Below are 25511 nucleotides of genomic sequence, written 5' to 3' on the forward strand. Positions count from 1 at the left end.
CAATTCAGCTGTTTTATTTTTTGGAATTCACTTTTAAAACTTTGTCGTTACAAACATATACCAGGGAATATCATGAGCGTACTTGCCCACTGAATACTTTAACGTAGTACCCGTATTCAGAATAAAATTAAGGCAATTAAATAGTGAAATGGGCACGGGATTGAATTAAATTAAAATGTGTTAATTTAGAGAAAAAAATCCAATGCAGGTATTTAGAGAGTATCTAGAATAGCTTGAAATCATTTTAATAAGAACGTATCCTAAACGTTTACGGATTCTATTTTTAGGATCATATTTTTCATCGAAATTATGCGTATCATGGTGAAACTACTAAATTGCAATGTGTGTATATAAAGGAATTGGACACGAGATGGTCCTCATATTGGCTAAGAATGTACCTATAACGTATAAAGTATATATTGCAGTAATATGTCTGGCTCTGTGTCGACGTTGTTTCACAGTAGGTTTCCATTTCTTGGCATTGATCGAACTTTAAAGAAGACATGCAGTAGGCATATTTAACATGTGAAAGTCACGTGAATAGTGATTATACATATACCGACCCTATATTTGAATACTCTCGTGTTAACAAACCTAACTGAATTCGAATTGAAAAAAATACGTTAGCAATGCGAAAGATAACTATAACGTAAGCGATGTTATGCATAAGCAGGTAACATTAAATGCATTATACACAACGATATCAAATTTGTGTGAGTTGTTGACACTTTTCTTTTGTTTCTGCAATTGCATCATCTGGTGTCCAGACACATTAAAATGTCCATGTTAGTGTGTATTAGTAATGCATGTACACATATTCTAATAGTTATGTGAATTGCACATTATCAAGGACGGCAAGTGTATCCAATGAAATGGTAGATTTTGATGCTCAAAATCTGCCAACATCTCAAAAATTGACTTTTGAATTAATATGATATTTTATCAAGCAATAACTCCTGATCATGTTCAAATTAACGAACCATGATATATTAGAAGAAAACTGACCAAAACACTTTTGTTATCATATCTGTCCGTTTTGATAGGAACAAACAAAATATATCAATATATTAAGTAACCCTATTCCAAGCATATCTAAGTAAGACAAGTGTTTCAAATCGAAATAGATTTCCTAAATTCAATAAGTTATATTTAATTGACCTCTCTGTGTTTTCCTTCTTTAACTGTAATCATACTATCGAAGTTCTACATGAAAATTTATTCCGTTTATGATTCAGAATATCTTGTGTGATAAAGTGACACTTTTATTCAAAATCAATACATACACATGTATGACATAACATAAAAACATAACATGTAAAACATAAAAAAATGAGTGATAAACATTTACCTTCTTTTTAAATAATGCATGTTTGGAAAAAAGTAAATAATGATGATAAGATTATAACCGTGTTTCAGTAAACAGCTTCAGTAATCGATAATGATTTTCGCAGTTTAACATGGTTTTATTGTCATCATTTATATTTCAACATGCTTGTAAACCCACAGCAATAATCGACTTCAATGATCAAGAAGAAAGCATAAAGCTGTCTGGATATCTGATTCTAACTTGGACTGACGCTTTCCTTAAGTAGAATCAGGCGGATTACGGAGGCCAGACCTATACTTTTCTGGTAAATTATAATACTGAATACATGCAAACTTTACCATGCCATCAGAATTTGGCGTGCAAACGAATATTGAAATGTTTGAATCGGCTTTAAAAAGAAACGAATTTTGTTCCAATATAATTAAGCGATAAAAATGATAACTGCTTTGTATAAAAATTCAACACTAACGAATCTTTAAAGTATTGGGATGAAAATAAGTATATGCTAACGATACAAAGGCCTATGTAATTTCTGCACATCTCGATGATTTGTCACAATGTCAAGAAAATAAATTCACTAGCTGATTTAACTGCAGTTATTTATATTTTAGTACCTTCCTCACCAAATGATAAGATAATACTATTATTTAATCGACTTTTTTGGCATTATTTGCCGGACGTGCAGCACTTATGTGTGTATACTATGCTTATTAATTCAAAGGTTGGAGTAGTGGTAGTAGTAGTAGTAGTAGTAGTAGTACTTGTTATCACACCACTTAACAACGTTACATTCACAACATCAACTCCTAACGTTTTACAGCCACAAGATGACATATGGCGACCTGATGCTGCGTTGCAGAATGCATTCAAAAAGTTTAAAGCACTTGGGTCTTCATATCTGAAAGTGTATATCTCTTCTTCCGGCATTGTGGAATGGTATCCTTTTCAGGTGAGGATCTAAGGGGATTTTGCAACTTAAAAATATTAGTAATATTTATTGCACCTTCTATCCAAGTTATTGAAATTGTACGCGAGCGCGCTGAGCAAGTAAATGTATTTGAAACACGAAGGTAGTTGTACCATTTTATTAAGGACAGCATTCAATGAGTAGCTTGCAATGATGTGAATATTGTTGCACTTTATCCGAACGATACTTACTGAGTTATATGACAACTGTATGCACATCACCAAATAAACTTTAATATGTAACTAAAGGGCATTCTGCTTACAAGAGCTGTAGCTTGAATACTGTGCGGAGGGCACTACGTTAAGGGAAGGACAAAGTGTATGGAAAGGGAGCAAAAAAGGACAAGGCAACCTGAACTGAGAAGTCATCGCGATAAACCTGAACGGAAAGGACATCGATAACGATTTTATGAAAATTGTTAACAGAATGGCCATCATTAACGGGAAGAGCATTGTGAATGAAAGGGAAATCGTTAATCGGATGGACATCGTAAACGGCAACATACACATTAATGTTTTTTTGCAGATATATATGTATATGTATATATTATGAGCTTGAATTATGTAGCTGTGACAAGGCAGACCCGAGAACTACCGTGGCCAGGTGGCGGTGACCAGACAGACCCGAGAATTACCGTGGCCAAGTGGCGGTCACCAGGCAGACCCGAAAATTACCGTGGCCAAGTAGCGGTGACTAGGTATACCTGAGGATTTCCTAGACCAAATGGTGGTGACCAGGCAGACCCGACAATTTATGTGGCCAAGTGGCGGTGACCAGGCAAACCTGAGGTTGTAATTGTCCGAGTGGCTGTAAATATGCAGACCCGAAAATTACCGTGGCAAGATGGCGGTAACCAGGCGGACCAAAGAATTACCGTGACCAAGTGGTGGTGATCATGCATACCTAAGGTTGATAGTCCGAGTGGCTGTAAACATACAAGGCCTAAGCCGATTAGCAGGAACCGGACCGACCTAATTTGCAGTCCGAGAGGCGGTGACTTGGCACACCCGATGCTCGAGTCCGAGTAATGTTGACCAGCTAGACCCAATTCTTGCCGAGTCTAAGCGGTGGTGACCAGCCAAACACTAAACTTGTTGAATCAAAGTGACAGTGACAGAGGCGAGGCTTGCCGAGTAACAGTGGCGGTAATCAGGCATAACCAAACTTTGCAGAAATGATTGGTGGTAAAACACAATATATGACGTCATTTCCGGCAAGACCCATTCGGCTAAAATGTTGTACATTTCCCATTTAATGTAAATTAAAAGTAAGTGTATTAAGAAACAAAGTAAGCATTGAATGAAAAACATTTCCTACTGTGTTTAGTTGCATCAAACAAAAAAAAAACACTCGTCAAAAATTATTTTATGGATTCACATGATGAAAAAGATTGCTCCTTTCGAAACAAATCACTTTCCTCTATTCGCGTACGGCACAAACAAAGTACCTGATGTATTTAATTGATGGTAAATCTCTACAGCCTTAACCTGTTTAGTAGATAGTTGCCCAAACATTATTCAAATGTATTAGATCTTTTAGAATTGACTATAAAATAAAAATAAGTTGAGAGTCAGCTTCATAAAGTGTCCATAAAACTAGCCAATTTAAGGATGTTATCGCACTGACCAAAGCAGTTCTGTCTTTGTGTTTTTGGCTTACCTAATAGATGTTTTTATAATTATTTGTTTTATTATTAAGTTTCCTCAAATTAATGCAAACTTTGATAAGACTTACCATTTACGTTTTTATTTCATTCGGGATTGATGGGATACGATTTAGGCTTTGCACATAAACTAGTTTAAACCCGGAGTAAATTACATTTACTGACCGTTCAAAGGCGGTACCTAATAAGCCTTGATAAAAATTGTTGTTGTTTTTTGTGGAGTTTTATGCTGTTGTTCTATGTTTCTGGTCTGTGATTGTTTTGTTGTTTGTGTTCTTTGTCTTTGTCTTTGACCAGTTGCCAATTATATTTGATTTTTTACTGTGTTTTTTTTGTAGTTTGTCATGTTAAATGTATCCTTCTGTTAAAATATTGGCATTAAGAATCAGTTGCTTTATTCTGTGATATTGCAATTGACTTGCTGAAAACTGTTTGAAAATCATGATTCATCTCCCAAGAAAACCATCCGCGGCCTCCGACATTACCATCAGTCAAAAACGGTGTTAAAATAAAATGCATTGTAGCATATTTGCATTTCGAGTAGGACAATAAAAGAACCATTTTAATGCAAGAACAAAACATCAACATGTATTTTAATTATCTTCTTGCTACTCTCAGATTGGGTTTTCCGTATTTGCACTTCTAGTTCGCGTTTGTTTTAAGTTAAACACATTTTTTTCAGATTCTTGAGTCTACCTGTGACGTTGACATTACGTATTTCCCGTTCGACGTACAGGAATGCCCCATAAAGATCACAGCCTGGAGCTTCTCCGAAAACGACGTGAAGATCCTCAAGGAAAAGGATCAGATAGGTCAACGCGAGTACGAGGAAAACGCTATGTGGACTCTGGTAGGTTACTGATATAGTTTTTTTGTCTCTTACTACAAGTCATTTAAATACTTATGGTCCGGGCCCACCCGATATTTGCCGAATCCAAGCGGTGTACATATTATACTTAATGTGGTAGACGAAGTAGTAGTAGTAGTAGTAGTAGTAGTAGTAGTAGTAGTAGTAGTAGTAGTAGTAGTAGTAGTAGTAGTAGTAGTAGTAGTAGTAGTAGTAGTAGTAGTAGTAGGTAGTAATAGTAATAGTAGCAGCAGCAGCAGCAGCAGCAGCAGCAGCAGCAGCAGCAGTAGTAGTAGTAGTAGTAGTAGTAGTAGTAGTAATATTATTATTATTGTTATTATCATGATTATTATTTCTATTATTATTGATGATAATTAAAGTAATAAAAAAGGTATAATTTCTATATAATTATTCTTTGTAAAATCATAAATAATTCGAAATTTTGGCCAATTGTACTAATAATCCTTAGATATATACTTAAGGTTTAGATAGTGACAGCTGTTTATTTGCAAAGTGTATGAAACAATTTATTGCTAAGAAGGACTTTATTTTAATTTATAATTCCAGATTGGTTCTTCCGTTGAACAAGAAAAGACAGGGGATTCTTCAATTATCTTCAAAATAAAAATGAAGGGAAAGCCGAGCCACTTCGTCATTAATATAATTATCCCTCTTTTGCTTCTTTCGTTCTTGGCAATTCTCACGTTCGTGCTGCCTATCTCGTCGGGAGAGCGTGCCTCGTACGCAGTCACCATTTTTCTGTCAATAGCAGTTTTTCTGACTATTGTTTCGTCCGAACTACCGAGTAGTTCTGATAATGTTCCAATACTTTCGATATTCCTGGCAATCTTGTGTGTTGATACTACTGCTATTGTTGTTGTATCATTGTTTCAACTGAGACTTCTCACAAGAGATGAAATCGACCAGCCTGTCGGCGGATGTTTCAAGGTCATATACAACATTACCATGGCAATACGGTGCAAAATGGGAGGAAGAAAAAGAAAGCACAGTTTCAACATAGAAAGCAAGGGAGTTGACGTAAAGGCCAACAGCATATCATGGAAAGAAGTTGTTAATGCTCTTGATTATCTGTTATTCTGGTTTTTTCTCCTCTTTACTGTGGCTGTCACTACATACTATTTTGTTGTCTGTACTACGAACCTACCAGCGGAACAAAACTCGCAATAATTTAAAACTTAATTATATATGGTTGTTCAGGCATCGAAATGTTGTACCGATTTCGATTTGAGAATGGTTTAACGTACTCGTTATACTTACTGTATGCCACAGGATAATAAGCTAACTTATGTAAGTTCATAACAAGAAAATATTCAATACAAAATAATGCCTTATATAATAATTTCTTGAAAATAGAAAACCGTTTTAGCCGATGCTAGATGACATTCGCAGTTTTGAATCTTTTATTTTTGTCAAACAACATCTCCACCTAAACCGAAACTGCTTTTTTCAGTCTTGGATATAGTTTCGACGACCGAAGGACCTCACTTTTAAACTGTGTTCATAGCATTCCTTTCTCTTGATATACCAACAAGACAAATGTGAAAAATACAATCAAATGTTGGATATGGATCAAGCAAGGGTCGATATTAACTATATTTCCAAATGATCATGAGAGGGCTCGAGCAGTTGAAATTGTGTGTTTATCAATGAAGTCAGTTGTTCTTTAGAATATCAATTCTAGTGTATGCGGATTTGCTTTCATTAAAAATGAAATCAATTTAAGCTACGATTAATTCCTAACGGGCATTCGATAATGAAAAGCAATGGTGTGCACTGACGTCAAGCGGATGAAAGTTGGTTCATGACGTAAGCTTAAACGAAATAGTATTGAAACATGTTTGGGAACCCATGTGCTTGCAATTGTCTAACACAGAGACTAGTTTTATCAATTTGATACTTCAACTAACGTAGAAAGAAAATAGACGAGAAAACTTGGACAAATAAAGTGTTGCGCAATGAAATCGTGGACAGATGTATCTTTGGTTTACATGAGTTTTTTCCCCTTATTTTCATTCTCTCTCCCTCTCTGCATATATACTATTTTATATTCTCACCACAATATTAATAGCTTGAAATATAAATGGTATCACCAGTGACATTTGTTGTTATATTTCAGTTTGTAGTTCTTATTTGGGATGTGCTTGTGGTGTTGTTGGTTTAGTGTTGCGACTGTGACTTGTAAAGACGCTGTCATTTTCGCATTTTCTGTGGCATAACAATTTAATTTCGTAAAACAAGACGTGTTTAAGAGTCCCGTATACGAAGGTCACGGGTTGTCCGCCAGTCCACGTTCCGCAAACGGCAAGATCATTGTGGTAATACTAATATTTTTCCGCGGAACGTAACTTTCCTGAAACCTTTCCTCAAGTGGACACACACAAATAAATCTGGTTAACGGGTATGCAGGGTTTGAGTCATTAAAACATGTTTTTCTTAAAATGTTTATGTTTTAAATTTTATCGAGGAAGCAAGTACGCAAGCAAGAAAAACAAATTAGTATGCAATTACAATAATAGCTTACTAACGTGACGTGTGCATGAAAGGCCAAATACCACACAGTAGATTTCCTAAATATCACGATCCCAAACACCATATAAGGGGAGAAATTTCATCTTGTGTACTACAAATTGAATAACGGAAGAAAAAAGTCACCACATCCGGTGTAGGAGTACAAACTGTCATGTGAAAATGAATGAAAACAGAATGTAACACTGAGTAGTCACATTTAAATTGGTGAAATTTGACCTTAGGCATTGCAAATAATATATCGTATAACGATGATTCTAACATATTGACAATATTACCGGGACTATTGGGCGTATTAGTCATGGCACAAAGCCATTTTATGCAGTACGTCATAAGTTTTGTATACACGTTTGAAATGACATACACTATAGTACGAGTAAGCAATTCATGTGAATATCACCAAACATACATGCGCACGTAAATGTTGCCACACATCGTAACACAAATTTTCACCTCCAGTATCGAAGCATGTTTCTCTTCTTAATAGACTGATATTTGTTGTTTTTTAATATAATCCGGCAGGATTTCCCCCGCCTTTTTAACACATGATATTCGATAAAACCAGCTTTTGCAAAACATATGCTGGGGACATTATTGCGTGGTTCAATTTCATAATATTGTAAAATAAACAAAATCTCAAAATTGGGCCAAACTGCAAAAACAATTAGTAATACATATTTGAAAAGAATTAGTTTTTAAGAGTCAGTTTGGTCCTTATTGTGTACCTTATCTTAAAGGCGTTAACTTATCATGACACCAAACATATATAAGAGCAGCAAAGTATCAAAATAATACATATGGAAAACAACACAATACAATTTACAAATAACGTTTTATTATAAATAATGGAAAAGAACGTTGAAAGGGTTAATTTAATCTCATCTTTATCCAACGAAACGTCGGTAAAACAAATACTAGTATATAATGATATAGCCTTTGAAACGAAGACACGCTATATACACGCACTGCTGTTATTGAGCCTCTTGTATAGATATTGACTCAGACGTTTACATGTTTTTGGAATGACATAATGCATCGTTTTGAGGTGAAATTAGAATTTTTAAACTTACCTTTTCAACAGTTTGCCCAAGAAATTTAACATACACATATGGAACGTTTTATGAGGATTTTTTCCAATAAATGGCTATCGCATTCTTTTTACATTACTACTCGCAAAATACAAAATCAGTGAAGGGTAAACAATCATTAGTAAAGTTTTGTTCCGAACCTTTTAAAACAACTAAGCATAGAGAAAACAATAGAATAAATGAAGAATAAAACACATATCATACGAGATCCAGAACAATTTAGAAATTAAATACTGCTCTATGATAGAAACAAATTCAAACTGGTATACAAAAGAATAACAATGCATCTATATAAAAAACATTAACCAGTTTTGATAAATTAATTCTTTTGATATAAACTGAAATAAGTTAAATGTTTGCATATATTAATGCAGAAACAAATACGTTTTCAATAATAACAATGACTCTCAGAATCAGCAGTCACTGTTTGAAGGTAATGATCCAATTCAATATTCTAGTAGTAGTAGTGGTAGTAGTAGTAGTAGTAGTAGTAGTAGCAGTAGCAGTAGCAGTAGCAGTAGCAGTAGCAGTAGCAGTAGCAGTAGCAGTAGCAGTAGCAGTAGCAGTAGCAGTAGCAGTGGTAGTGGTAGTAGTAGTAGTAGTAGTAGTAGTAGTAGTAGTAGTAGTAGTAGTAGTAGTAGTAGTAGTAGTAGTAGTAGTAGTAGTAGTAGTAGTAGTAGTAGTAGTAGTAGTAGTAGTAGTAGTAGTACTAGTAGTAGTAGTAGTAGTAGTAGTAGTAGTAGTAGCAGCAGTAGCAGTAGCAGTAGCAGTAGCAGCAGTAGCAGCAGCAGCAGCAGCAGCAGCAGCAGCAGCAGCAGCAGCAATAGCAGTAGCAGTAGCAGTAGCAGTAGTAGTAGTAGTAGTAGTAGTAGAAGTAGCATAGTAGCAGTAGCAGTAGTAGTAGTAGTAGTAGTAGTAGTAGTAGTAGTAGTAGTAGTAGTAGTAGTAGTAGCAGTAGCAGTAGCAGTAGAAGTAGGAGTAGCAGTAGCAGTAGCAGTACTAGTGGTAGTAGTAGTAGTAGTAGTAGTTGTAGTAGTAGTAGTAGTAGTAGTAGTAGTAGTAGTAGTAGCAGTAGGAGTAGCAGTAGCAGTAGCAGTAGCAGCAGCAGCAGTAGCAGCAGCAGCAGCAGCAGTAGCAGTAGCAGTAGCAGTAGTAGTAGTAGTTGTAGTAGTAGTAGTAGTAGTTGTAATAGTAGTAGTAGTGGAAGGAGTAGTAGTAGTAGTAGTAGTAGTAGTAGTAGTAGTAGTAGTAGTAGTAGTAGTAGTAGTAGTAGTAGTAGTAGTAGTAGTAGTAGTAGTAGTAGTAGTAGTAGTAGTAGAAGTAGTAGTAGTAGTTGTAGTAGTAGTAGTAGTAGTAGTAGTAGTAGTAGTAGTAGTAGTAGTAGTAGTAGTAGTAGTAGTAGTAGTAGTAGTGGTAGTAGTAGTAGTTGTAGTAGTAGTAGTAGTAGTAGTAGTAATAGTAGAACTAAGTAGTAGTAGTAGTAGTTAGTAGTAGTAGTAGAAGTAGTAGTAGCAGTGGTAGTAGTAGTAGTAGTAGTAGTAGTAGTAGTAGTAGTAGTAGTAGTAGTAGTAGTAGTAGTAGTAGTAGTAGTAGTAGTAGTAGTAGTAGTAGTAGTAGTAGTAGTAGTAGTAGTAGTAGTAGTAGTAGTAGTAGTAGTAGTAGTAGTAGTAGTAGTAGTAGTAGTAGTAGTAGTAGTAGTAGTAGTAGTAGTACTAAGTAGTAGTAGTAGTTAGTAGTAGTAGTAGAAATAGTAGTAGTAGTGGTAGTTAGTAGTAGTAGTAGTAGTAGTATTAGTAGTGGTGATGATGGTGGTAGTATCCGTGGCCATAGCCATAGTTGCAGTAGTAGTAGCATCATAACCGACATCAGCATAGCTAATGGAGGTAGCAGTTTTTGTGCTGTATGTTAGCAACATCAGCGCCGGTAGTAGAAGCAGCAATAGCACGACATGTACCAGTATCACAAACAGCAATTGCAGTAGAAGTAGTAGTATTTGTTGTAGTAATTACACTGCTGTTTGATATCCTAAACAATTTACATGTATTCTACAAACCAGTTAAATACACTGCTATTAATATCCATTGTGGTAGCATTGCTCACGCAACAAAATGTATTTACATTTGTGAATATGAAAGCAGTAGTTTGGTTGCACTTATTGTACATTTATTTAATATGACTTTGTACAATGATCATTTTGAAAATAAAAACAGACAGTATGTTTATTTTTTTTATTACGGAAACTAAATACTGTTCGCCCTTTCGGTCAACAATTGCTTCACTGAAGTACCGGAAACACTACAATTTCATGATTCATGTACAGTCCATGGTATAACCATGGGACAGATAGCCGGATTATCACATCCGAGCTCCAAGTACCAAGGTATAGTCTATGTTATTATCAAGGTTCAAAAAGCCAGATTACCAAATCTGAGCACAAATACGAAGGTACAGTGCATGGTTTTTCCTATAAAACTATGGACACTAGATACAACATTCAGACTGTATGACATTACCACAATTGTTTTATTAAAAAGGTAGCATAAGTGTTTATGTATATAAAATAAATATGAATGGTCAGGCCATTACTATAACTTGAGTTTCCAATGTGCTTATGTGAATAAAGACATAGTTGGTGGAACTAATGCATGTTCAACAAGATACAGTCCTTTCCCAACTCATTTAAAACATTATACAGTATGTTTTTTAAGTGCGTACTCGATCGTATGTATTTGTCGACTTACGTTCACCTCATGAATCCAACAGTGGCTGTTATATGCATATATATATATATATATATATATGTATATATATATATATATATATATATATATATATATATATATATATATATATATATATATATATATATAGAGAGAGAGAGAGAGAGAGAGAGAGAGAGAGAGAGAGAGAGAGAGAGAGAGAGAGAGGAAAAGGGTACATCAACAACGAAGAATGGGACATGGGGCGCAGCTTTTAGTCTCTCTCGACAACAGCGACGCATTTTCGCAAGACTGTCAATATTCCCACTACCCGGACCTTGCAAGCTTACTGACTGTTGACATCAAGCAAGATTTCATTGGTTCCTCAACGATCTCGAGCAAACAGCCTCCATTTACCTTATCTAATAATAGTGTAAAACGGAAGCAATATCTGTAATTGTTTATAAATATCCACTAAAATGCATTTGATACATATAACGATATAATTCCAGGCATATTCAATGTTCTTTTTCCACTGTAAACCTTAAAACGCTCTCTAGATTAAACCTTTTACAACCCGAACGAACTTAACAATAGCATGTTACCAAATTATACCTACCGTTAATGAACAGGTTATTTCCTAAAGGCCATTGGAAGATGCCATCTAAGTATATGCACATGTGTGAAGTTATCGTATTAACTGTGAAGTGCATATAGTGTATATGCATGTGCTGCTTTATAATGCGCTTGTATAGAGGTTCAAAGTACATATTCAATTTCTCCTTATATCCAGATCTAGCTGTTGCACACCAAAGTATTACTACTTTTGTAATGCTTTTGTGATATAAATATATCACTTAAAATACCTCATCTATAATGCCCGGTCTTTCACTAACTGACCATTGCCAAAAAATCAGATTTGCACTTGTAATATATTGATATAGAGGTGCACAAGCACGAAAACATGTGTATTTCCCTCAAGCTACTTTAAGAGTAAACGTTTAATTTTGTCTACAATGTTTTGTTATAAATAGCCACTAAATTGCATGTGATACATAATTTACATTCCGACTTATAATTTTTATTTAATTCTCCTCCAACACGTACATCCTTAACAATCAAATGCAAGTGAAAAAGCTTTGTATAATAATATCGTTATCGGTTGAGTTTTTTCCACTGAAAAGCGAGCTGGACAATAGAAATATACTGTCACCGAAAACGGCCCCAAACGTTTCATTACATTCCCGTTTTGTCAGGTTTTGAGATGCATTTTAAATTGATTACACTGATCCATAGTGTGTTGAAAAATTGATGATAAATCTCTGTTACGATAGTTTTTTGTATAATAAATTCGTCTGAATCATATTTCTTTTATATGCAGCCTTTCTTGTGATTATGCGTGCGGCGTCATGAAATGTTCATCTGTTTTTCCTATTCATAACAGGTGAATTCAATTTAAATCACGAAGGCTAAAAAAGGTGTAGCATGTATGAATGTACGTATATGTATATATCTTGAGATTTTTTTCGCTTACATTGAAGTTTTTGTAACACAACATTTCGGTATGTGTTTAGACTGGACGTCAACATTAAGTATGGTCTCTTTTTATCCTTTCATTGGCTAATGTAGCTCCATATTTCACCTCTTTGGTAATACAAAAAAGACGCGTTGGAGCATTTTCAAAACACAACAAAAGGCTGTGGTTTCAATTATTGCTAGGGTTTTATACTATGAATGGATGCAAGGAATCTATGATCTCAATCAAGACATTTTCAGTTAACGTTCCCTTGTTTATAGCAATAAGGGCAGATTTTGTTACATTTTTTTGCCTCTTGTTTTCTTTTCCTTTATTTTGTTTTCATCTTTATTTACTTAGATAACGTACAGTTTTGAACAATTTATTTTCTTTTACTCTGTTTGCAGCTATGTTCATGAAGCAATTCTTAATCAATTATTTAAGAATAAGAAGTAGCAAATTAATTCATTAACAATATACACATCATATATGATTGAATTAGAATAATATGACCAACGATACATGCAATGTAAGTCATATAATGCAATATGTGTGGATATACATTTAAACAAATAGTTTGTACTTAGACATCCTTACAATATGAGTATATGTACAATTCAATTACAAACAATATCAAATGAGCTATAAGATGTGATCATGTATTTTTTTAACTGGTATATAATATTTCGGATCAAGGCTTAACATAATGAATCAGATTTAAAAGCATTTGTTAAATACACTAGCCTAAGGTCTAGCCTATATATGTCATATTTGATCTTATCACTAATCTGTGGTAGACATTAATATCTTATTATATTATAGCATACATGTTATTAAATTAAAAGTCTAAGTGTAAATTGTACATTCAAAGATATGTCGTGTCTTTACAACATGACTAACTAAACCCAATACGTTCAAAAGATGTTTAACACAACCAGAACATCCAGTTCGACTCAAAGATTAGAAAGTTCATATTAAAATATATTTACGAATATTGACAAAAATAGTATTGGTTGTGCCTTCTGCCTTCCAATTTGGTTAGATTAGATGCTTTATTTCGCGTGAATGTAAGACTCAGCCTGTGCAATTGTTTCATGGTGTTGGTCGTCGGATTAGGTATCCACATAGTCGTAGTGGCAAAAGTTCCTGTTTGAAGAGACTTGATTTTCTTCCATAGCCGATAGTGGAGATATGTTCTCAGAGGCACTTGCAGATATTCTCCTCTTTAAAGTAATGCATTATAATATAGATAATAGACAAAGGAGGTAAAAACATTACCTTTAAATATTGAGTCCCTTTCAGTAATGTTATAAATGATATTATTTAGATTGTTTGTCATTTTTCATATCATTTAATGGTATTTTGCACAATCACAAGCTGCGCTTATGTAATACAACACATGTAGGCTCTTTCCCCTCATTTGGAATGAAACCACTGAAAACAGGATAACCACTCTTGTGCACAGTGGTCAGAAATTGGCTCAGGGAGAGCAATATTTGATAAGCATCTAGAGAACTGAATATTCTACCTTCTGTACCCTGTGCGTAGGAGTGTAACGCTTTTATCTATCATCTGTTTCTTATAAATTCAATGGTTTAGGTTAACGAAATCTTACTAGCTCGTGGAGCATCGTTGTCTCAACAGTAGACTGAACAGCGTCGTACACATGGCTGCTTGGGTCGCTATTTGCAGTTTTTCTTCGGCGTAGAAACATTTCATACGCTGTGTCAAACAAAAACGCTATGCATAATGCGCTAATTAATAAATATCATAATGTCCGCTAGAGAAAAGCAAGAAGGCCTTAAAAATCAGAATTAAATGAATTCCCGAAATAAACAATAATATAATCCCGGGAGAAAAAAATAAGGATAAAGGTACTTTAGAGCATTTCTATATGTAATATTGATTAAGCGCAACGAGCGATCTCAAATAACACATCTTGAGCTCCCCCCCCACACACACACCACAGCTGGAATAGATGCCCTTTGTTATATACAAACAATTGAAATCATTTGTATTCTAAAACGAATATGAAATATGAAAAGATATTAAGGGATTAAAAATATTAACATTAAAGCATAATTTTAATTTAAAGTGTCTCCACAATTACCCTGAGATTTGCATCGACGAAATAGAAGCACGGTTAACGCTGTTACAAGTAAAAGTAAAATGATTCCAGTATGAGTATGAGTATGCTGTTGTTATTTTATGCTGTAGCTGAATAGGTAAAATAGGTACACATTATTTTTTGTGTAATTGGATAATCAGGTAAGTCTTATGACCTGAAACAAAGTTGCTGTGTATTCTACTGTTTTTATTAAGTGATAGACATAACGACTAAAGGGACATAACTCATACACACATGCATAAGTGTCTTACTAATCGTAAACCTGATTGCGTATGTATTAGTATACCTCAGCTGAATTAATCTTTGGCTAAATAAAATAGAAACAAAGCCAAAAACTTATAACTTATAACTAAACATAAAGCAACGCAGAAGAAGACAAAGGGCAAAAATAGAGAGGTTGGGCGTGAAATACGACTGAGATATGTTCATTGTCATACAAATAGTCAATCTATTCAAAATTCAAGTCATTCAAATGACAATAATAATGTATCAAAGTTTACTATATTAATAGCACATTATAAGTGCCTGAGCCACATAAAGCCGCTAAGGCAAGCTTTAATGTAAACTTTAGACTATCAAGTTGAAATAAACTCGCTGAGTGTCACAAATTGACAATCAACGGTATAATATCTTGAAATAAAACAAAACTCTTGATAATTAATAGTTAATAGTTAATGATTGTAACTCTGTTAAATTGATCAATAGAAAAAATTCACATCTCAGGAACAATAAAGACTTTTAAATTGAAATCCTATTGTAAAACAATGTGAATGGTCCACATGGTACCCTAGCACTAACTTAACAAATCTGATAAAATCAAAAGGTTGAATAAATCGTCAGAGGACAGATAATTTGAAACATAGCTTAATTGTGTTAATATTTACACCTCAACTTTCATTCCTTAAATGATATGCCTTTTGGCAATTGCGTTTATCAATCGATGAACGCAACATTTTTGGATATGGTCGTATCGCAATTCAACAAATAACAATAAACATGAAAACTATTGATCTTGTTACCGTTTGTATTGTGTTAGCAAGTCCCGTGAAATATAATTAAACATTTTAGAAAGTGTTAACTTATTATATTTTTAAATGTATTGTTGCCAAAAATGTTTCAATTTTGCTTTTAAAAGTGATTTCAAGTGGTTGATCTTTTCCCGCGTAATTGTGTTGTCATTTGAAAAATATGTTTCCGGTTACAATCGGGTCTTTCTATTTAAAACATGGGTGAGAAGGATTACTGAAAGGTTTTCGTAAATGAAATGAAGTATTTTTAACAATTATTGAATGAAATAATGAACAATTTGTGTTAAAATAAGTAATGAATTGCGGGATTGATGTCATTATCGGGAATATGAACGCATTTGGGCTGGTCAAATTACACGTGGAGTCCTTCGGACTCCACACACCTTGATCAGCCCAATTGCGTTCATACCCCAATAATGACATAAACCCCGCAATAGATTCTTTAATTAAATCAATCAAAAGACAAAGCTAATCAATTGTATAAAAAGCTTGTTAATTATAGAGCATTTTAATGACAGCAGGTGTTGAACTCTTCCTCGACCCTATCGATGGTATGACCGAGAAAAACCACCCTTCCTCGACGCTAACCACGGTCTGAGCGAGAGGATACACTGTTCCTCGACCCTTCCTATTTTCGTACGGGTGAAGACACCCTTCGCGACAGTACCAATAGTCGGACCTGTAGAAGACACCCTCACTCGAACCTACCCATTTTCTAAGCGGGAGGAGACACTATTAACCCTAAGTATGCTCTCAGCGGGTGTAGAGCTCTTCCTTGACACTACCTATGGTATGACCGAGGGAAAACACCCTTCCTCGACCCTAACTATGGTCTGAACGAGATGATGCATCCTTTCATGACCCTACTTTTGGAGCAGGAGGAGACGCCCTTTGCGACCGTACCGATAGTCGGAGCGGGAGGAGACACCCTTTTCTCGAGCCTACTTATGTTCTGAGCGGAAGGATAAATCCTTCCACAATCCTTTCATTGCTAATAATTTTATTTATTTTTTGCAAGCATACTTTGTTTGTTGGCCAAGGGCTATCGATTTTAGTGAGGCGCATATGTTTTATCGTCAGTTGGAACACGAGGACATTCACAATTTAACTGCTTCTACTATCCAGGGTTTATACCTTATGTTTTCCTTGTAATGTCAGGTGTATTGAAATATTAATTTGAACATTTAAATCAGTTTAAAAACGAACTATGCTGAATGAATAAATATATCAAACTGAGAATGCGTTCATATATTTGATAAATAAATGGTACACATTTTAAAAGTGTTTGGTATTGTTAAAGGTAATTTTCCAAGTTGTCTTCATGAAGAAAACATTTTAATTAGGAGCATTAACACGTCGACACTGGCTAAATGTAGGGCACAGTAGTGGACAACCTTAACATCAGCCTTTGTTGTTAAACGCTAGTCTATTAAGGTAATCGATCAATAATTTGCACACATTTGAAAAGTTCACACTCAGTTAGTTTGTCCTTCTTTGAGCCTAAGCTGGTCCATTCTAACGGCATCTCCATTTTACATGTATTCAAAAAATTATTCATACTAACAGTCGGTGGGCTTTTTAAGACTCACGAAATGTTATTTTCTTTATCACTGCAACATAAGTGTAGATAAACACATGTATAATAAGGATATATTTCATATATCAAGGACTCATTTATTCATATTACTGTCCGCTTTATCAGTGCACTGTTTTCAACATGAGTATGTAATTACTTTACCGAAATAATAATTATTTTAGGGAACACTCAGAAGTATTATTATAATGAGATTCCTGGTAAGCCTCAATGACTGTTTTATTATGAAGTAAAATATATCTTAACCGTTGATTGTTTTTCATTGAACGTTTCTACATGTCTAATGATGAAAAAAATGACAATAATTTAAAGAGTAATGTAATATTCTGCGCCTACTCATTAAAACCTACTTTTCTGTTTTCGTATTATTTCATTTTGCTATTTATGATTACCAGTGCAATGGACATTGCTATTGTTGGTTTTGTTGATGCCGTAATTGTTGTTGTTAATGTTGATCATTTCTGCAGAAAAAAAATCGCTTTTGCCCCATCCTTTTCTTAAAGTAAACGGAACAGTATTTCTGCCAACATCAAAACAATAAACAAGTACGTGTTGTATGCCATCGTTTGGGTAATAAGATTTTCAACTTTCGAAAGAGAAGCTAGTTATTGTTGCATTTAAATATATAAAACAGTATAAATTTCTGCTTTTGTTGATGGAAACTGTAGATAATACGGAAAATAGATTATACGTTATAATTTAAGATTCGGGATTTGGTTATCTAAAGTAAAAGAATGGAAACTACTAGAACATGTACAACGGCCAAAGCTAATATATTGTAATTTGGTTTGAAGGTATTAGTTTCAAATCCGGATAAATTAATCCACTGCATGAACAATAGACATCACACACATACATTAGTGTTGCCATTATATCATAATAGCAAAATATCGTTTATAATTAAATGTTTTAGTTACTGCATCAAAACAGGAAGCGAAACACTAAACTGGTTTAGGGTACAACCTGAGTCAACGTCTGAACGGTGTAAACATGCTTTCGATAAAACTTGAAATAACTTAAAAGTTGGTAATCACCTGCTTATGAGACATTTTGAGTCACCGTTGGAATGGGGCAAACCAGTTTATGAGCTACAAACGACACCAGTCCCAACATGGCACAATTAAACCTATAAGTGTATGAAGAATCTGCAGCAACTTGAAAAAAATAGCAACAAAATATAAACTTAAATTAAACCTTAAGTTTTCAACGGCAAATGAAAACGATAGCATTGAGTGAATTAATACAGACGTAGTAACAGCGCCGACCCCTCCTAGGTCTGATACAACCTGATAAAACACCCGTCTAACATAAATCGTCACATCTAACACAAAATATTGGTTTAAATATACGCACTAATATGAGTTATAAGGGTATGACCATTGTACAAAACCTAGACTAGACACATGTCTAAGTACATGTTTAATATGTGTTATAATAATATGATCGTTGTACTTAACGTAGACCAGACACGTTTAACCCAATACACTCACATTTGCAATAATGATATGATCATTGTACAGCAAAGTAGGGAAAACATAACAAATTGAAAAACCTGAGTTTATATTTTTATTGAGTAAGTAAATAAGCAAGGAAGCAAGGAAATAAATTAGTAAGTACATTAATGGTTTATTAACTTGACATGTGCAAGAATAGAGCATTGAATATAATATATATGTAACAAACAATATTCTTATTAATAAGTACATAACCAGACTCATTAAGAACACTCTCATTTTGGAGGCTATCCGATTTCTGTCCTGTTATGTTTTGTACATGCTGAAAATTAACGAGCTGAAAATTAAAAAAAATCACAGGTAAAATTTAAAAAAACTACATAGGATTATTGTTTTTAAGCCCAAATATATAACATCTTAATGGATTTGACCTTCTTGATTAAATCTGGTTATGTTATTCCGCAGGAGAACACCCGTACTGAAATGCGTTTTTTCAGTTATTTTACTTCAGGTGTCAAACCTTTTTACTCTTCCTGATATTTACTGATCTTTTGTTCTTATTTAACTTAAATTATTGAGTTTAAAACCCCGCAAGCCTTCCCCAATTGTTTAAACGCGGGGGGAAACACAAGGGCAAATAAGAAAGGTGTTAATTTTGAAAAGAAAACGCCGTCGGGGACCGAACTTCGCGGGTCAATATGACTATTAAACAAACTGCAAATGCAAATGAAAAAAAAACATATTGAAGAGTACTTTAAAAAAAAATAAACAATTAGTTATCCCGATAGTTACCGTAAATAAGTTTTCAATCATTGGCATTGGCAAATATATATATATATATATATATATATATATATATATATATATATATATATATATATATATATATATATATATATATATATATATATATTTATATATATATATATATATATATATATTTATATATATATATATATATATATATATATATATACAACCGATGTTGTGTAAATATCAAGAGAAAGTATAAGAAACAACCGCCAAATAAATAACAAATAATGAAGCAATTTTATAAAGAGTGGTATGACAAGGATGTACAGTATATCGAACATTTGTATGTTTAAATGAAACCTGACTTAAACAACTTAACAAGAGTTTACATTATTTCATATATACTACCCACTCTTTCTTAGTTTTCCTGATGACTGGAAAACTGGACGAAAAAAATCGACGGTTAACAAATTACACATCTATTTCCTCTGTACGAAAATAAAGAGAAATAAAAAAATAATTGATTAGACAACTTAAACCAGAAGGTAGGAATAGAGAAGAAAATTGAGAAACACAATTTTAACGTAACTCTATCCATAAAAATATATACATGAAACTTCGGCAATTCAAATACATTCATATAAAGAATATCCTTTCAAATAATTTCAAGCTAAAAACGTTCAACACTGTTATTTCGAGGTTATTTGACTTTATCAACAATGCCATATTACGCTAAAGTTTACTAATTTATTCAACGGAGTTTGCTTAGGAGAATTATTATACAAATCCATACCATTTTTTGAGTTATCACTTAAATCTTCCATTACTTTTAGCAGACTTCTATATTTAGCAAACTACTTCATTTTTGAATGAAAAGGTGAAAATAAGATAACAAGGGGTGCCATATGTGTCCTTATACCTTTGCAAACAACTAAGCATAGAGAAATCAATTGCAACAATGAAGATTACACTGCCTTTAATAGAAGATGGCATCAATTAGAAAAATATAAATAGCTGTTCTCTCTTATATAGTATAATGTTTTAGGTGGGAATATCCAATTTAAATATGTATCGACTAATTTCAAAATATTAACTGGTTTTGATTATCCGTGTTAATATATGAACTGAATTAATGAATATGTTTGCAAATAAACGCTTTGTTTTGCATGAAAAAAATAGTATTTATTATTTTACAAACGTTAATTTAAAAACAAAATTTCAGTAATAATAATGTCTTAATAATTTTAAGAGTAGAATCTACAGGTCACTGAAGACACTCAGAAAAAATCGTTTGGTCTTTGATCTAGATTAACATTCGTCTGAGGTTCCCGTGTTGAGGATAACTCAATGTCAGCATACTCCGTCGGCGTATTCTTTCTCCTTGGCGAAACTCTGGCATTAGCCTCTTGTAGGAAGTTAATGTCCAACTCGCAGTACGCTAGGCCGTCGACATCATGTATTTGCTGGAATATATTTAGCAGTTTAAGCAAGTTACCAAATGACATGATTAGTGAGCACTAATATAACCGATTACAGATCACAAAGGAAAGGAATCCTTAAATGTCCAACTTTCATGGGATCGTATTTGTAATTCTATCATGTTAACTCATTATCGTTGAATGCAAGAATGTTCTATTCCTTATGAAAGATTGCCTACCGGGCCTCACTGTTTGCAACAATGTTGGTCTCTATCAGAGTCAAACTCAAAGTAGTTGGCTTACCTGCACACCTTACCTTTTCCGATCAAGCCACTTTTGATATGACATTTGCAACACATCGATTATTTCTAAGAATACTTATGTGAATAACTACAGAAACAAGCTCAGTAGCAAAGAGTTTAAACATAAACCCGATTTAATGGCACTGGGTAAACGCCAAAGACATAGAAGACAAAAATAAAATCACAAACAAGAAACATGGAAGAACAGCACAAAACTCCACAAACAGCACAGTGTATACATACTATATATAAAAAAGACTAGGTATGTTTATTAAGGATTGTTACGTACCGCCTTGGAACGGTTAGTAAAATGAAAATTTACTTCACAAAGCGAATTGAGTTACCTGCGTTTCAATCCCCTGTGTGGCGGCCTGCCTCTGTACGACTGCGTACTCGACTCCTTCCGATGCTATGTGAAGCACGCCATTGTCCGCCGAGGTGACTGTTTTTATTTAGGTATCATTAATTGTTTGTTTTTTATAAACGTCCTTTAGGAGTGAGATATAATAATACAGAACTAAAAGTATGAATCTCGTATCAAATGAAATACCAGTAGTTGCATCATTAAAGAATGTTTATTTGGATATGCTTATAGAGTTAATTTGCTGTGTATGGCTATTTATTTTGATATTAATTTTTATTTAAATTTTATATAATTGTTTTGATATGTTATGTCATAAGCCCTTGTTCAACAAAAACACATAAGGACCAAGCAACATGATTATCCGCAAGAGAAAATAAGGGGATTTCCAAAGGGCATTTAAAGGATTTACGCATCTACGTATAGTTTACTAAAAGATGGAAACATACCTCTGTGATGTTCAACACTGAAAAATAACAGCAATTATTTCATTTGTTTATGAGCAATTATTTTATTTGTTTATGGGAATTAGTATTTATAGAAGTATAAACGAAACGAAACGAAGATATGTTCTGATTCAATTGCATAATGTATCAACAATGTATATAAACCCAACTGTGTGACCTTCAACGTACATCTGAGAGTCTGAATCATTAATTCGAAATTACAAAATAACGTTTTGTACATACATCTCTATTGTGTTGATTGCGTTGACCTTTCGCCGTTTCAGTAATACACATCCTAAAGAAAGAAATGTGTGCATATAAACGTATAATCAACATCAGTTATAAATAGTTTCGTTTGTATTGTCTATGTGAAAAATATTTTTATTTTGTGATACTTAATTCAGATAACTCATTTTCTAGTGCAGCTATATAATCTAAAATCAAATATAAGTATTATATATATACGTAAATTACAGAAAGTTGTTAATATTGTGAACCTTTAAATAATTTAAGCCTACTACATTAAAAGAGTATAATGTCAAACGAAAAAAAGATAAAAAAAAAATACAGACTGCTTCTATTTATTTGTAGAACTAACGATACCATAGTCAATGCAGTGGACTAAATAATTCGTTAACGCTATCCACCCTTTCAAAACTGCAATTTTTGACTGTTTGCAGAGCAATGAACTTTACTACAGTCAGTGTTTAAATTGATGAGAGCATTTAGGAAGCAAAAATCCTTACTTCCGATTCCGATTATAAACAAGATGTAGAGGCCACAGAAAACGCCTGTTCCAATTAGTACCTTGTTGACAGGAAATCGGGATGTCTGATTGATTTTATCATGGGGATGGCTTCCTGAAAAAGTTTGTTTTAATTAAATTGAATATCTAAAAAAGACTCGGTCCACATAACATGTATTTATAGAACGTTTTGATAACAGACACAAAGTAAAACACATAAATGTTTAAGAATTAAAAATCATTATTATACATTTTCACAATATCTACTGTTTAGTTACAAATGGATGAAACACTCTGTATAAAAAACTATAAATCAATAATGTAAAAATATATTGCGCTCGGCGAATCATTCAAAAGAAATGTATCCTTAATACGAAAAGTAGTGTAGAAATATTGCAGAAAGAATAACAGTTACGGGAATACACGGTATAGAGAAAGCAACAGTGAATACACATCTTAAAGTACATTTAACCAAATTCTAGATACAAGTGGGTGCACATTGAATGAACGTTATGATCACGATCTTTCACTGAAACAAACCATAATCATCTTTATATTTTCATATAATGTATGTTTCATTTAATGTGAAACAAAAAAAAATATCTTCTTTTCTTTTCTAAAAGTTTATGCAATGACAGTTAAGTGTAGGTTTCTTCACTACATCGCGTTAAATAGTACGCGAACGTCACGTCATTTCGGAATGACTTCGCTGAATTTGTGTTACAGCCCAATGCGAATTGACGTTTGATTTTGAAGAAAAATACGGGCTTAAACGTGAAAACATTAAAATCATTCAAAATGTTATGTAACTGTATGAAATAGTGGGATAACATTTTTGATTCACGGATAAATCTCTATAAATCAGCTGAGGACATACACTAAACAAGTGTCTTCCGTAAGATTCCTTTGAAAGAAGAAAATATATGAAAGTAGCAGCATTGGTTTGATTGAGTGTAAACGGAATTCCAGAAAAGGTATCAGACTGAGTACGTACCAGAACACGATATATCGTAGCTTGCACTTAAATGCGATGGGAAATGATCGCATCTTGTTGAACATGTAATAGTTCCACCAGCCACGTCTTTAGTGACATTGAAGAACACATTGGAAACATATCGGAAACTCCCTCTTTCTCCATTCGTCCAGTTGATGCTGCGAACGTATCTTACATTATCGTTGTCACTTGACCATTCGATTATGCAAGGCGGAATTGTTGCATCCGTTTTACAAGACATGTTTAAGAAACATACAGAAACATTGTTGCTATAGTTGTGCATTGTGTTGACCGATATAGAGAGATCCGACGGCGGATCTGAAAACAAAATAGGCATTTTTTTATATAAATATAAAATACAAATGTTACCGTTTTCAATACAAAACCTATAAAAAAAAATATTTTTCAATTATAAAAACTTACCAAATATAGTAAAATGTGTCATATATAGTTCAATAGTACATACATTTACTATTAGAAATTAAGTTTATATAAAATTTGGGTTTTCCTTATCACTGTTCCCTTTTTAAATTATTTTATACCGATGTTTAGGCATATTGACACACTTTTAAAACCAAAGTCATGTTTACATTGCCAGGTGAAACACATTTCTTTTCCATTCCACGATTCAACACTCAATATTATACAAGATCCAAAACATTTAACCTCCACAAAACAACGAATCAAAACTTGTCATTATGTTTTTCCTATATGCTTACCTATGTTACACAAAGTGCCGTGCACTTCGTATGGTGTTTCGAGGGCTGAATTAGAAACCTGACATGTCACATTCTGTCTTGTCAGTCCTGCCATTTTTTGATAAACGTTATCGAGTCGGTACGACCCTTTTTCCCCTTCGCTTTCAGAAAGAACAAATAAATCATGTCCTATTAAAAGTAACACTTGTACGGGTTCGGTTCCATTTTCAGTTCTGCAATGAACGTCGGAGCCTCCATAAACATAGATACATTCTGTTGTATTAAAGTCATGGGACTTTGGACCGAGAACTGGGTAACTTGGTCTCTCTGAAAGATATCACAAATTATTTAAAAAGCTTCGAATACAGTATAAGTTTTTTAAGTTCAAATGAAACTTGAAGGTTTATCACATTGCTGCTCATGCATTTATTATCTGGAAACATAAACTATATATTAGAGTCAGGGGACATTGGACCGATTACTTGGTAGATCGGTCGCTCTGAGAGTCAATACCTATAATATATACTAATTGGAATAATATAAAACCCTTTAAAATGCAAATGAAACTTCTAGGTTTATCACATTGCTGCCCATGCATTTTTCATTTGGAAACATATATTATCCTACTTGTACTTATATTTATTCTACGATGACGGAACAACCCGAAACCAAAACATCAAAATTCTCGGAGAGGCAAAAGTTACCTGAAATATGAAGCAGCACATCATTCGTGTTTCCTGCTAATTTGCAATTCAAAACATACGTTCCTTCGTTACTTTCGTTGAATTTAAATATAGTTAATATGTACAAATATTCAGACACTTTTTCTTCTACATAAGAACTTCCTCGTAGCTGTTTCTCATCCATCCGTTTCTTCAATGTTCGTGTATTTGATGATTGGTTATGATGTATATAATGGTCCGCCGGGAAATATCC

At 33.7% G+C, this 25511-nt stretch overlaps 1 protein-coding gene across 1 annotated transcript; it reads left to right on the top strand.

Moving 5' to 3' along the window:
* Positions 1-661: 661 nt before the first annotated feature.
* Positions 662-6895, top strand: LOC128235540 (neuronal acetylcholine receptor subunit non-alpha-2-like). Its single transcript, XM_052950354.1, has 4 exons — positions 662-673; positions 2148-2276; positions 4640-4807; positions 5372-6895. Exons 1-4 carry the CDS (start codon positions 662-664, stop codon positions 5990-5992), a joined length of 930 nt encoding a protein of 309 aa, XP_052806314.1. The 3' UTR covers positions 5993-6895.
* Positions 6896-25511: the final 18616 nt, after the last annotated feature.

Source organism: Mya arenaria, chromosome 5 (assembly GCF_026914265.1).
Source record: "Mya arenaria isolate MELC-2E11 chromosome 5, ASM2691426v1".
NCBI classification, from domain to species: Eukaryota; Metazoa; Mollusca; class Bivalvia; order Myida; family Myidae; genus Mya; species Mya arenaria.

Excerpts from the sequence above, each read along its gene's own strand:
- LOC128235540 (XM_052950354.1), top strand. Across the intron at positions 2,277-4,639 it reads TGGAATGGTATCCTTTTCAG|ATTCTTGAGTCTACCTGTGA; the intron begins GTGAGGATCTAA and ends CATTTTTTTCAG. Across the intron at positions 4,808-5,371 it reads AAAACGCTATGTGGACTCTG|ATTGGTTCTTCCGTTGAACA; the intron begins GTAGGTTACTGA and ends TTATAATTCCAG.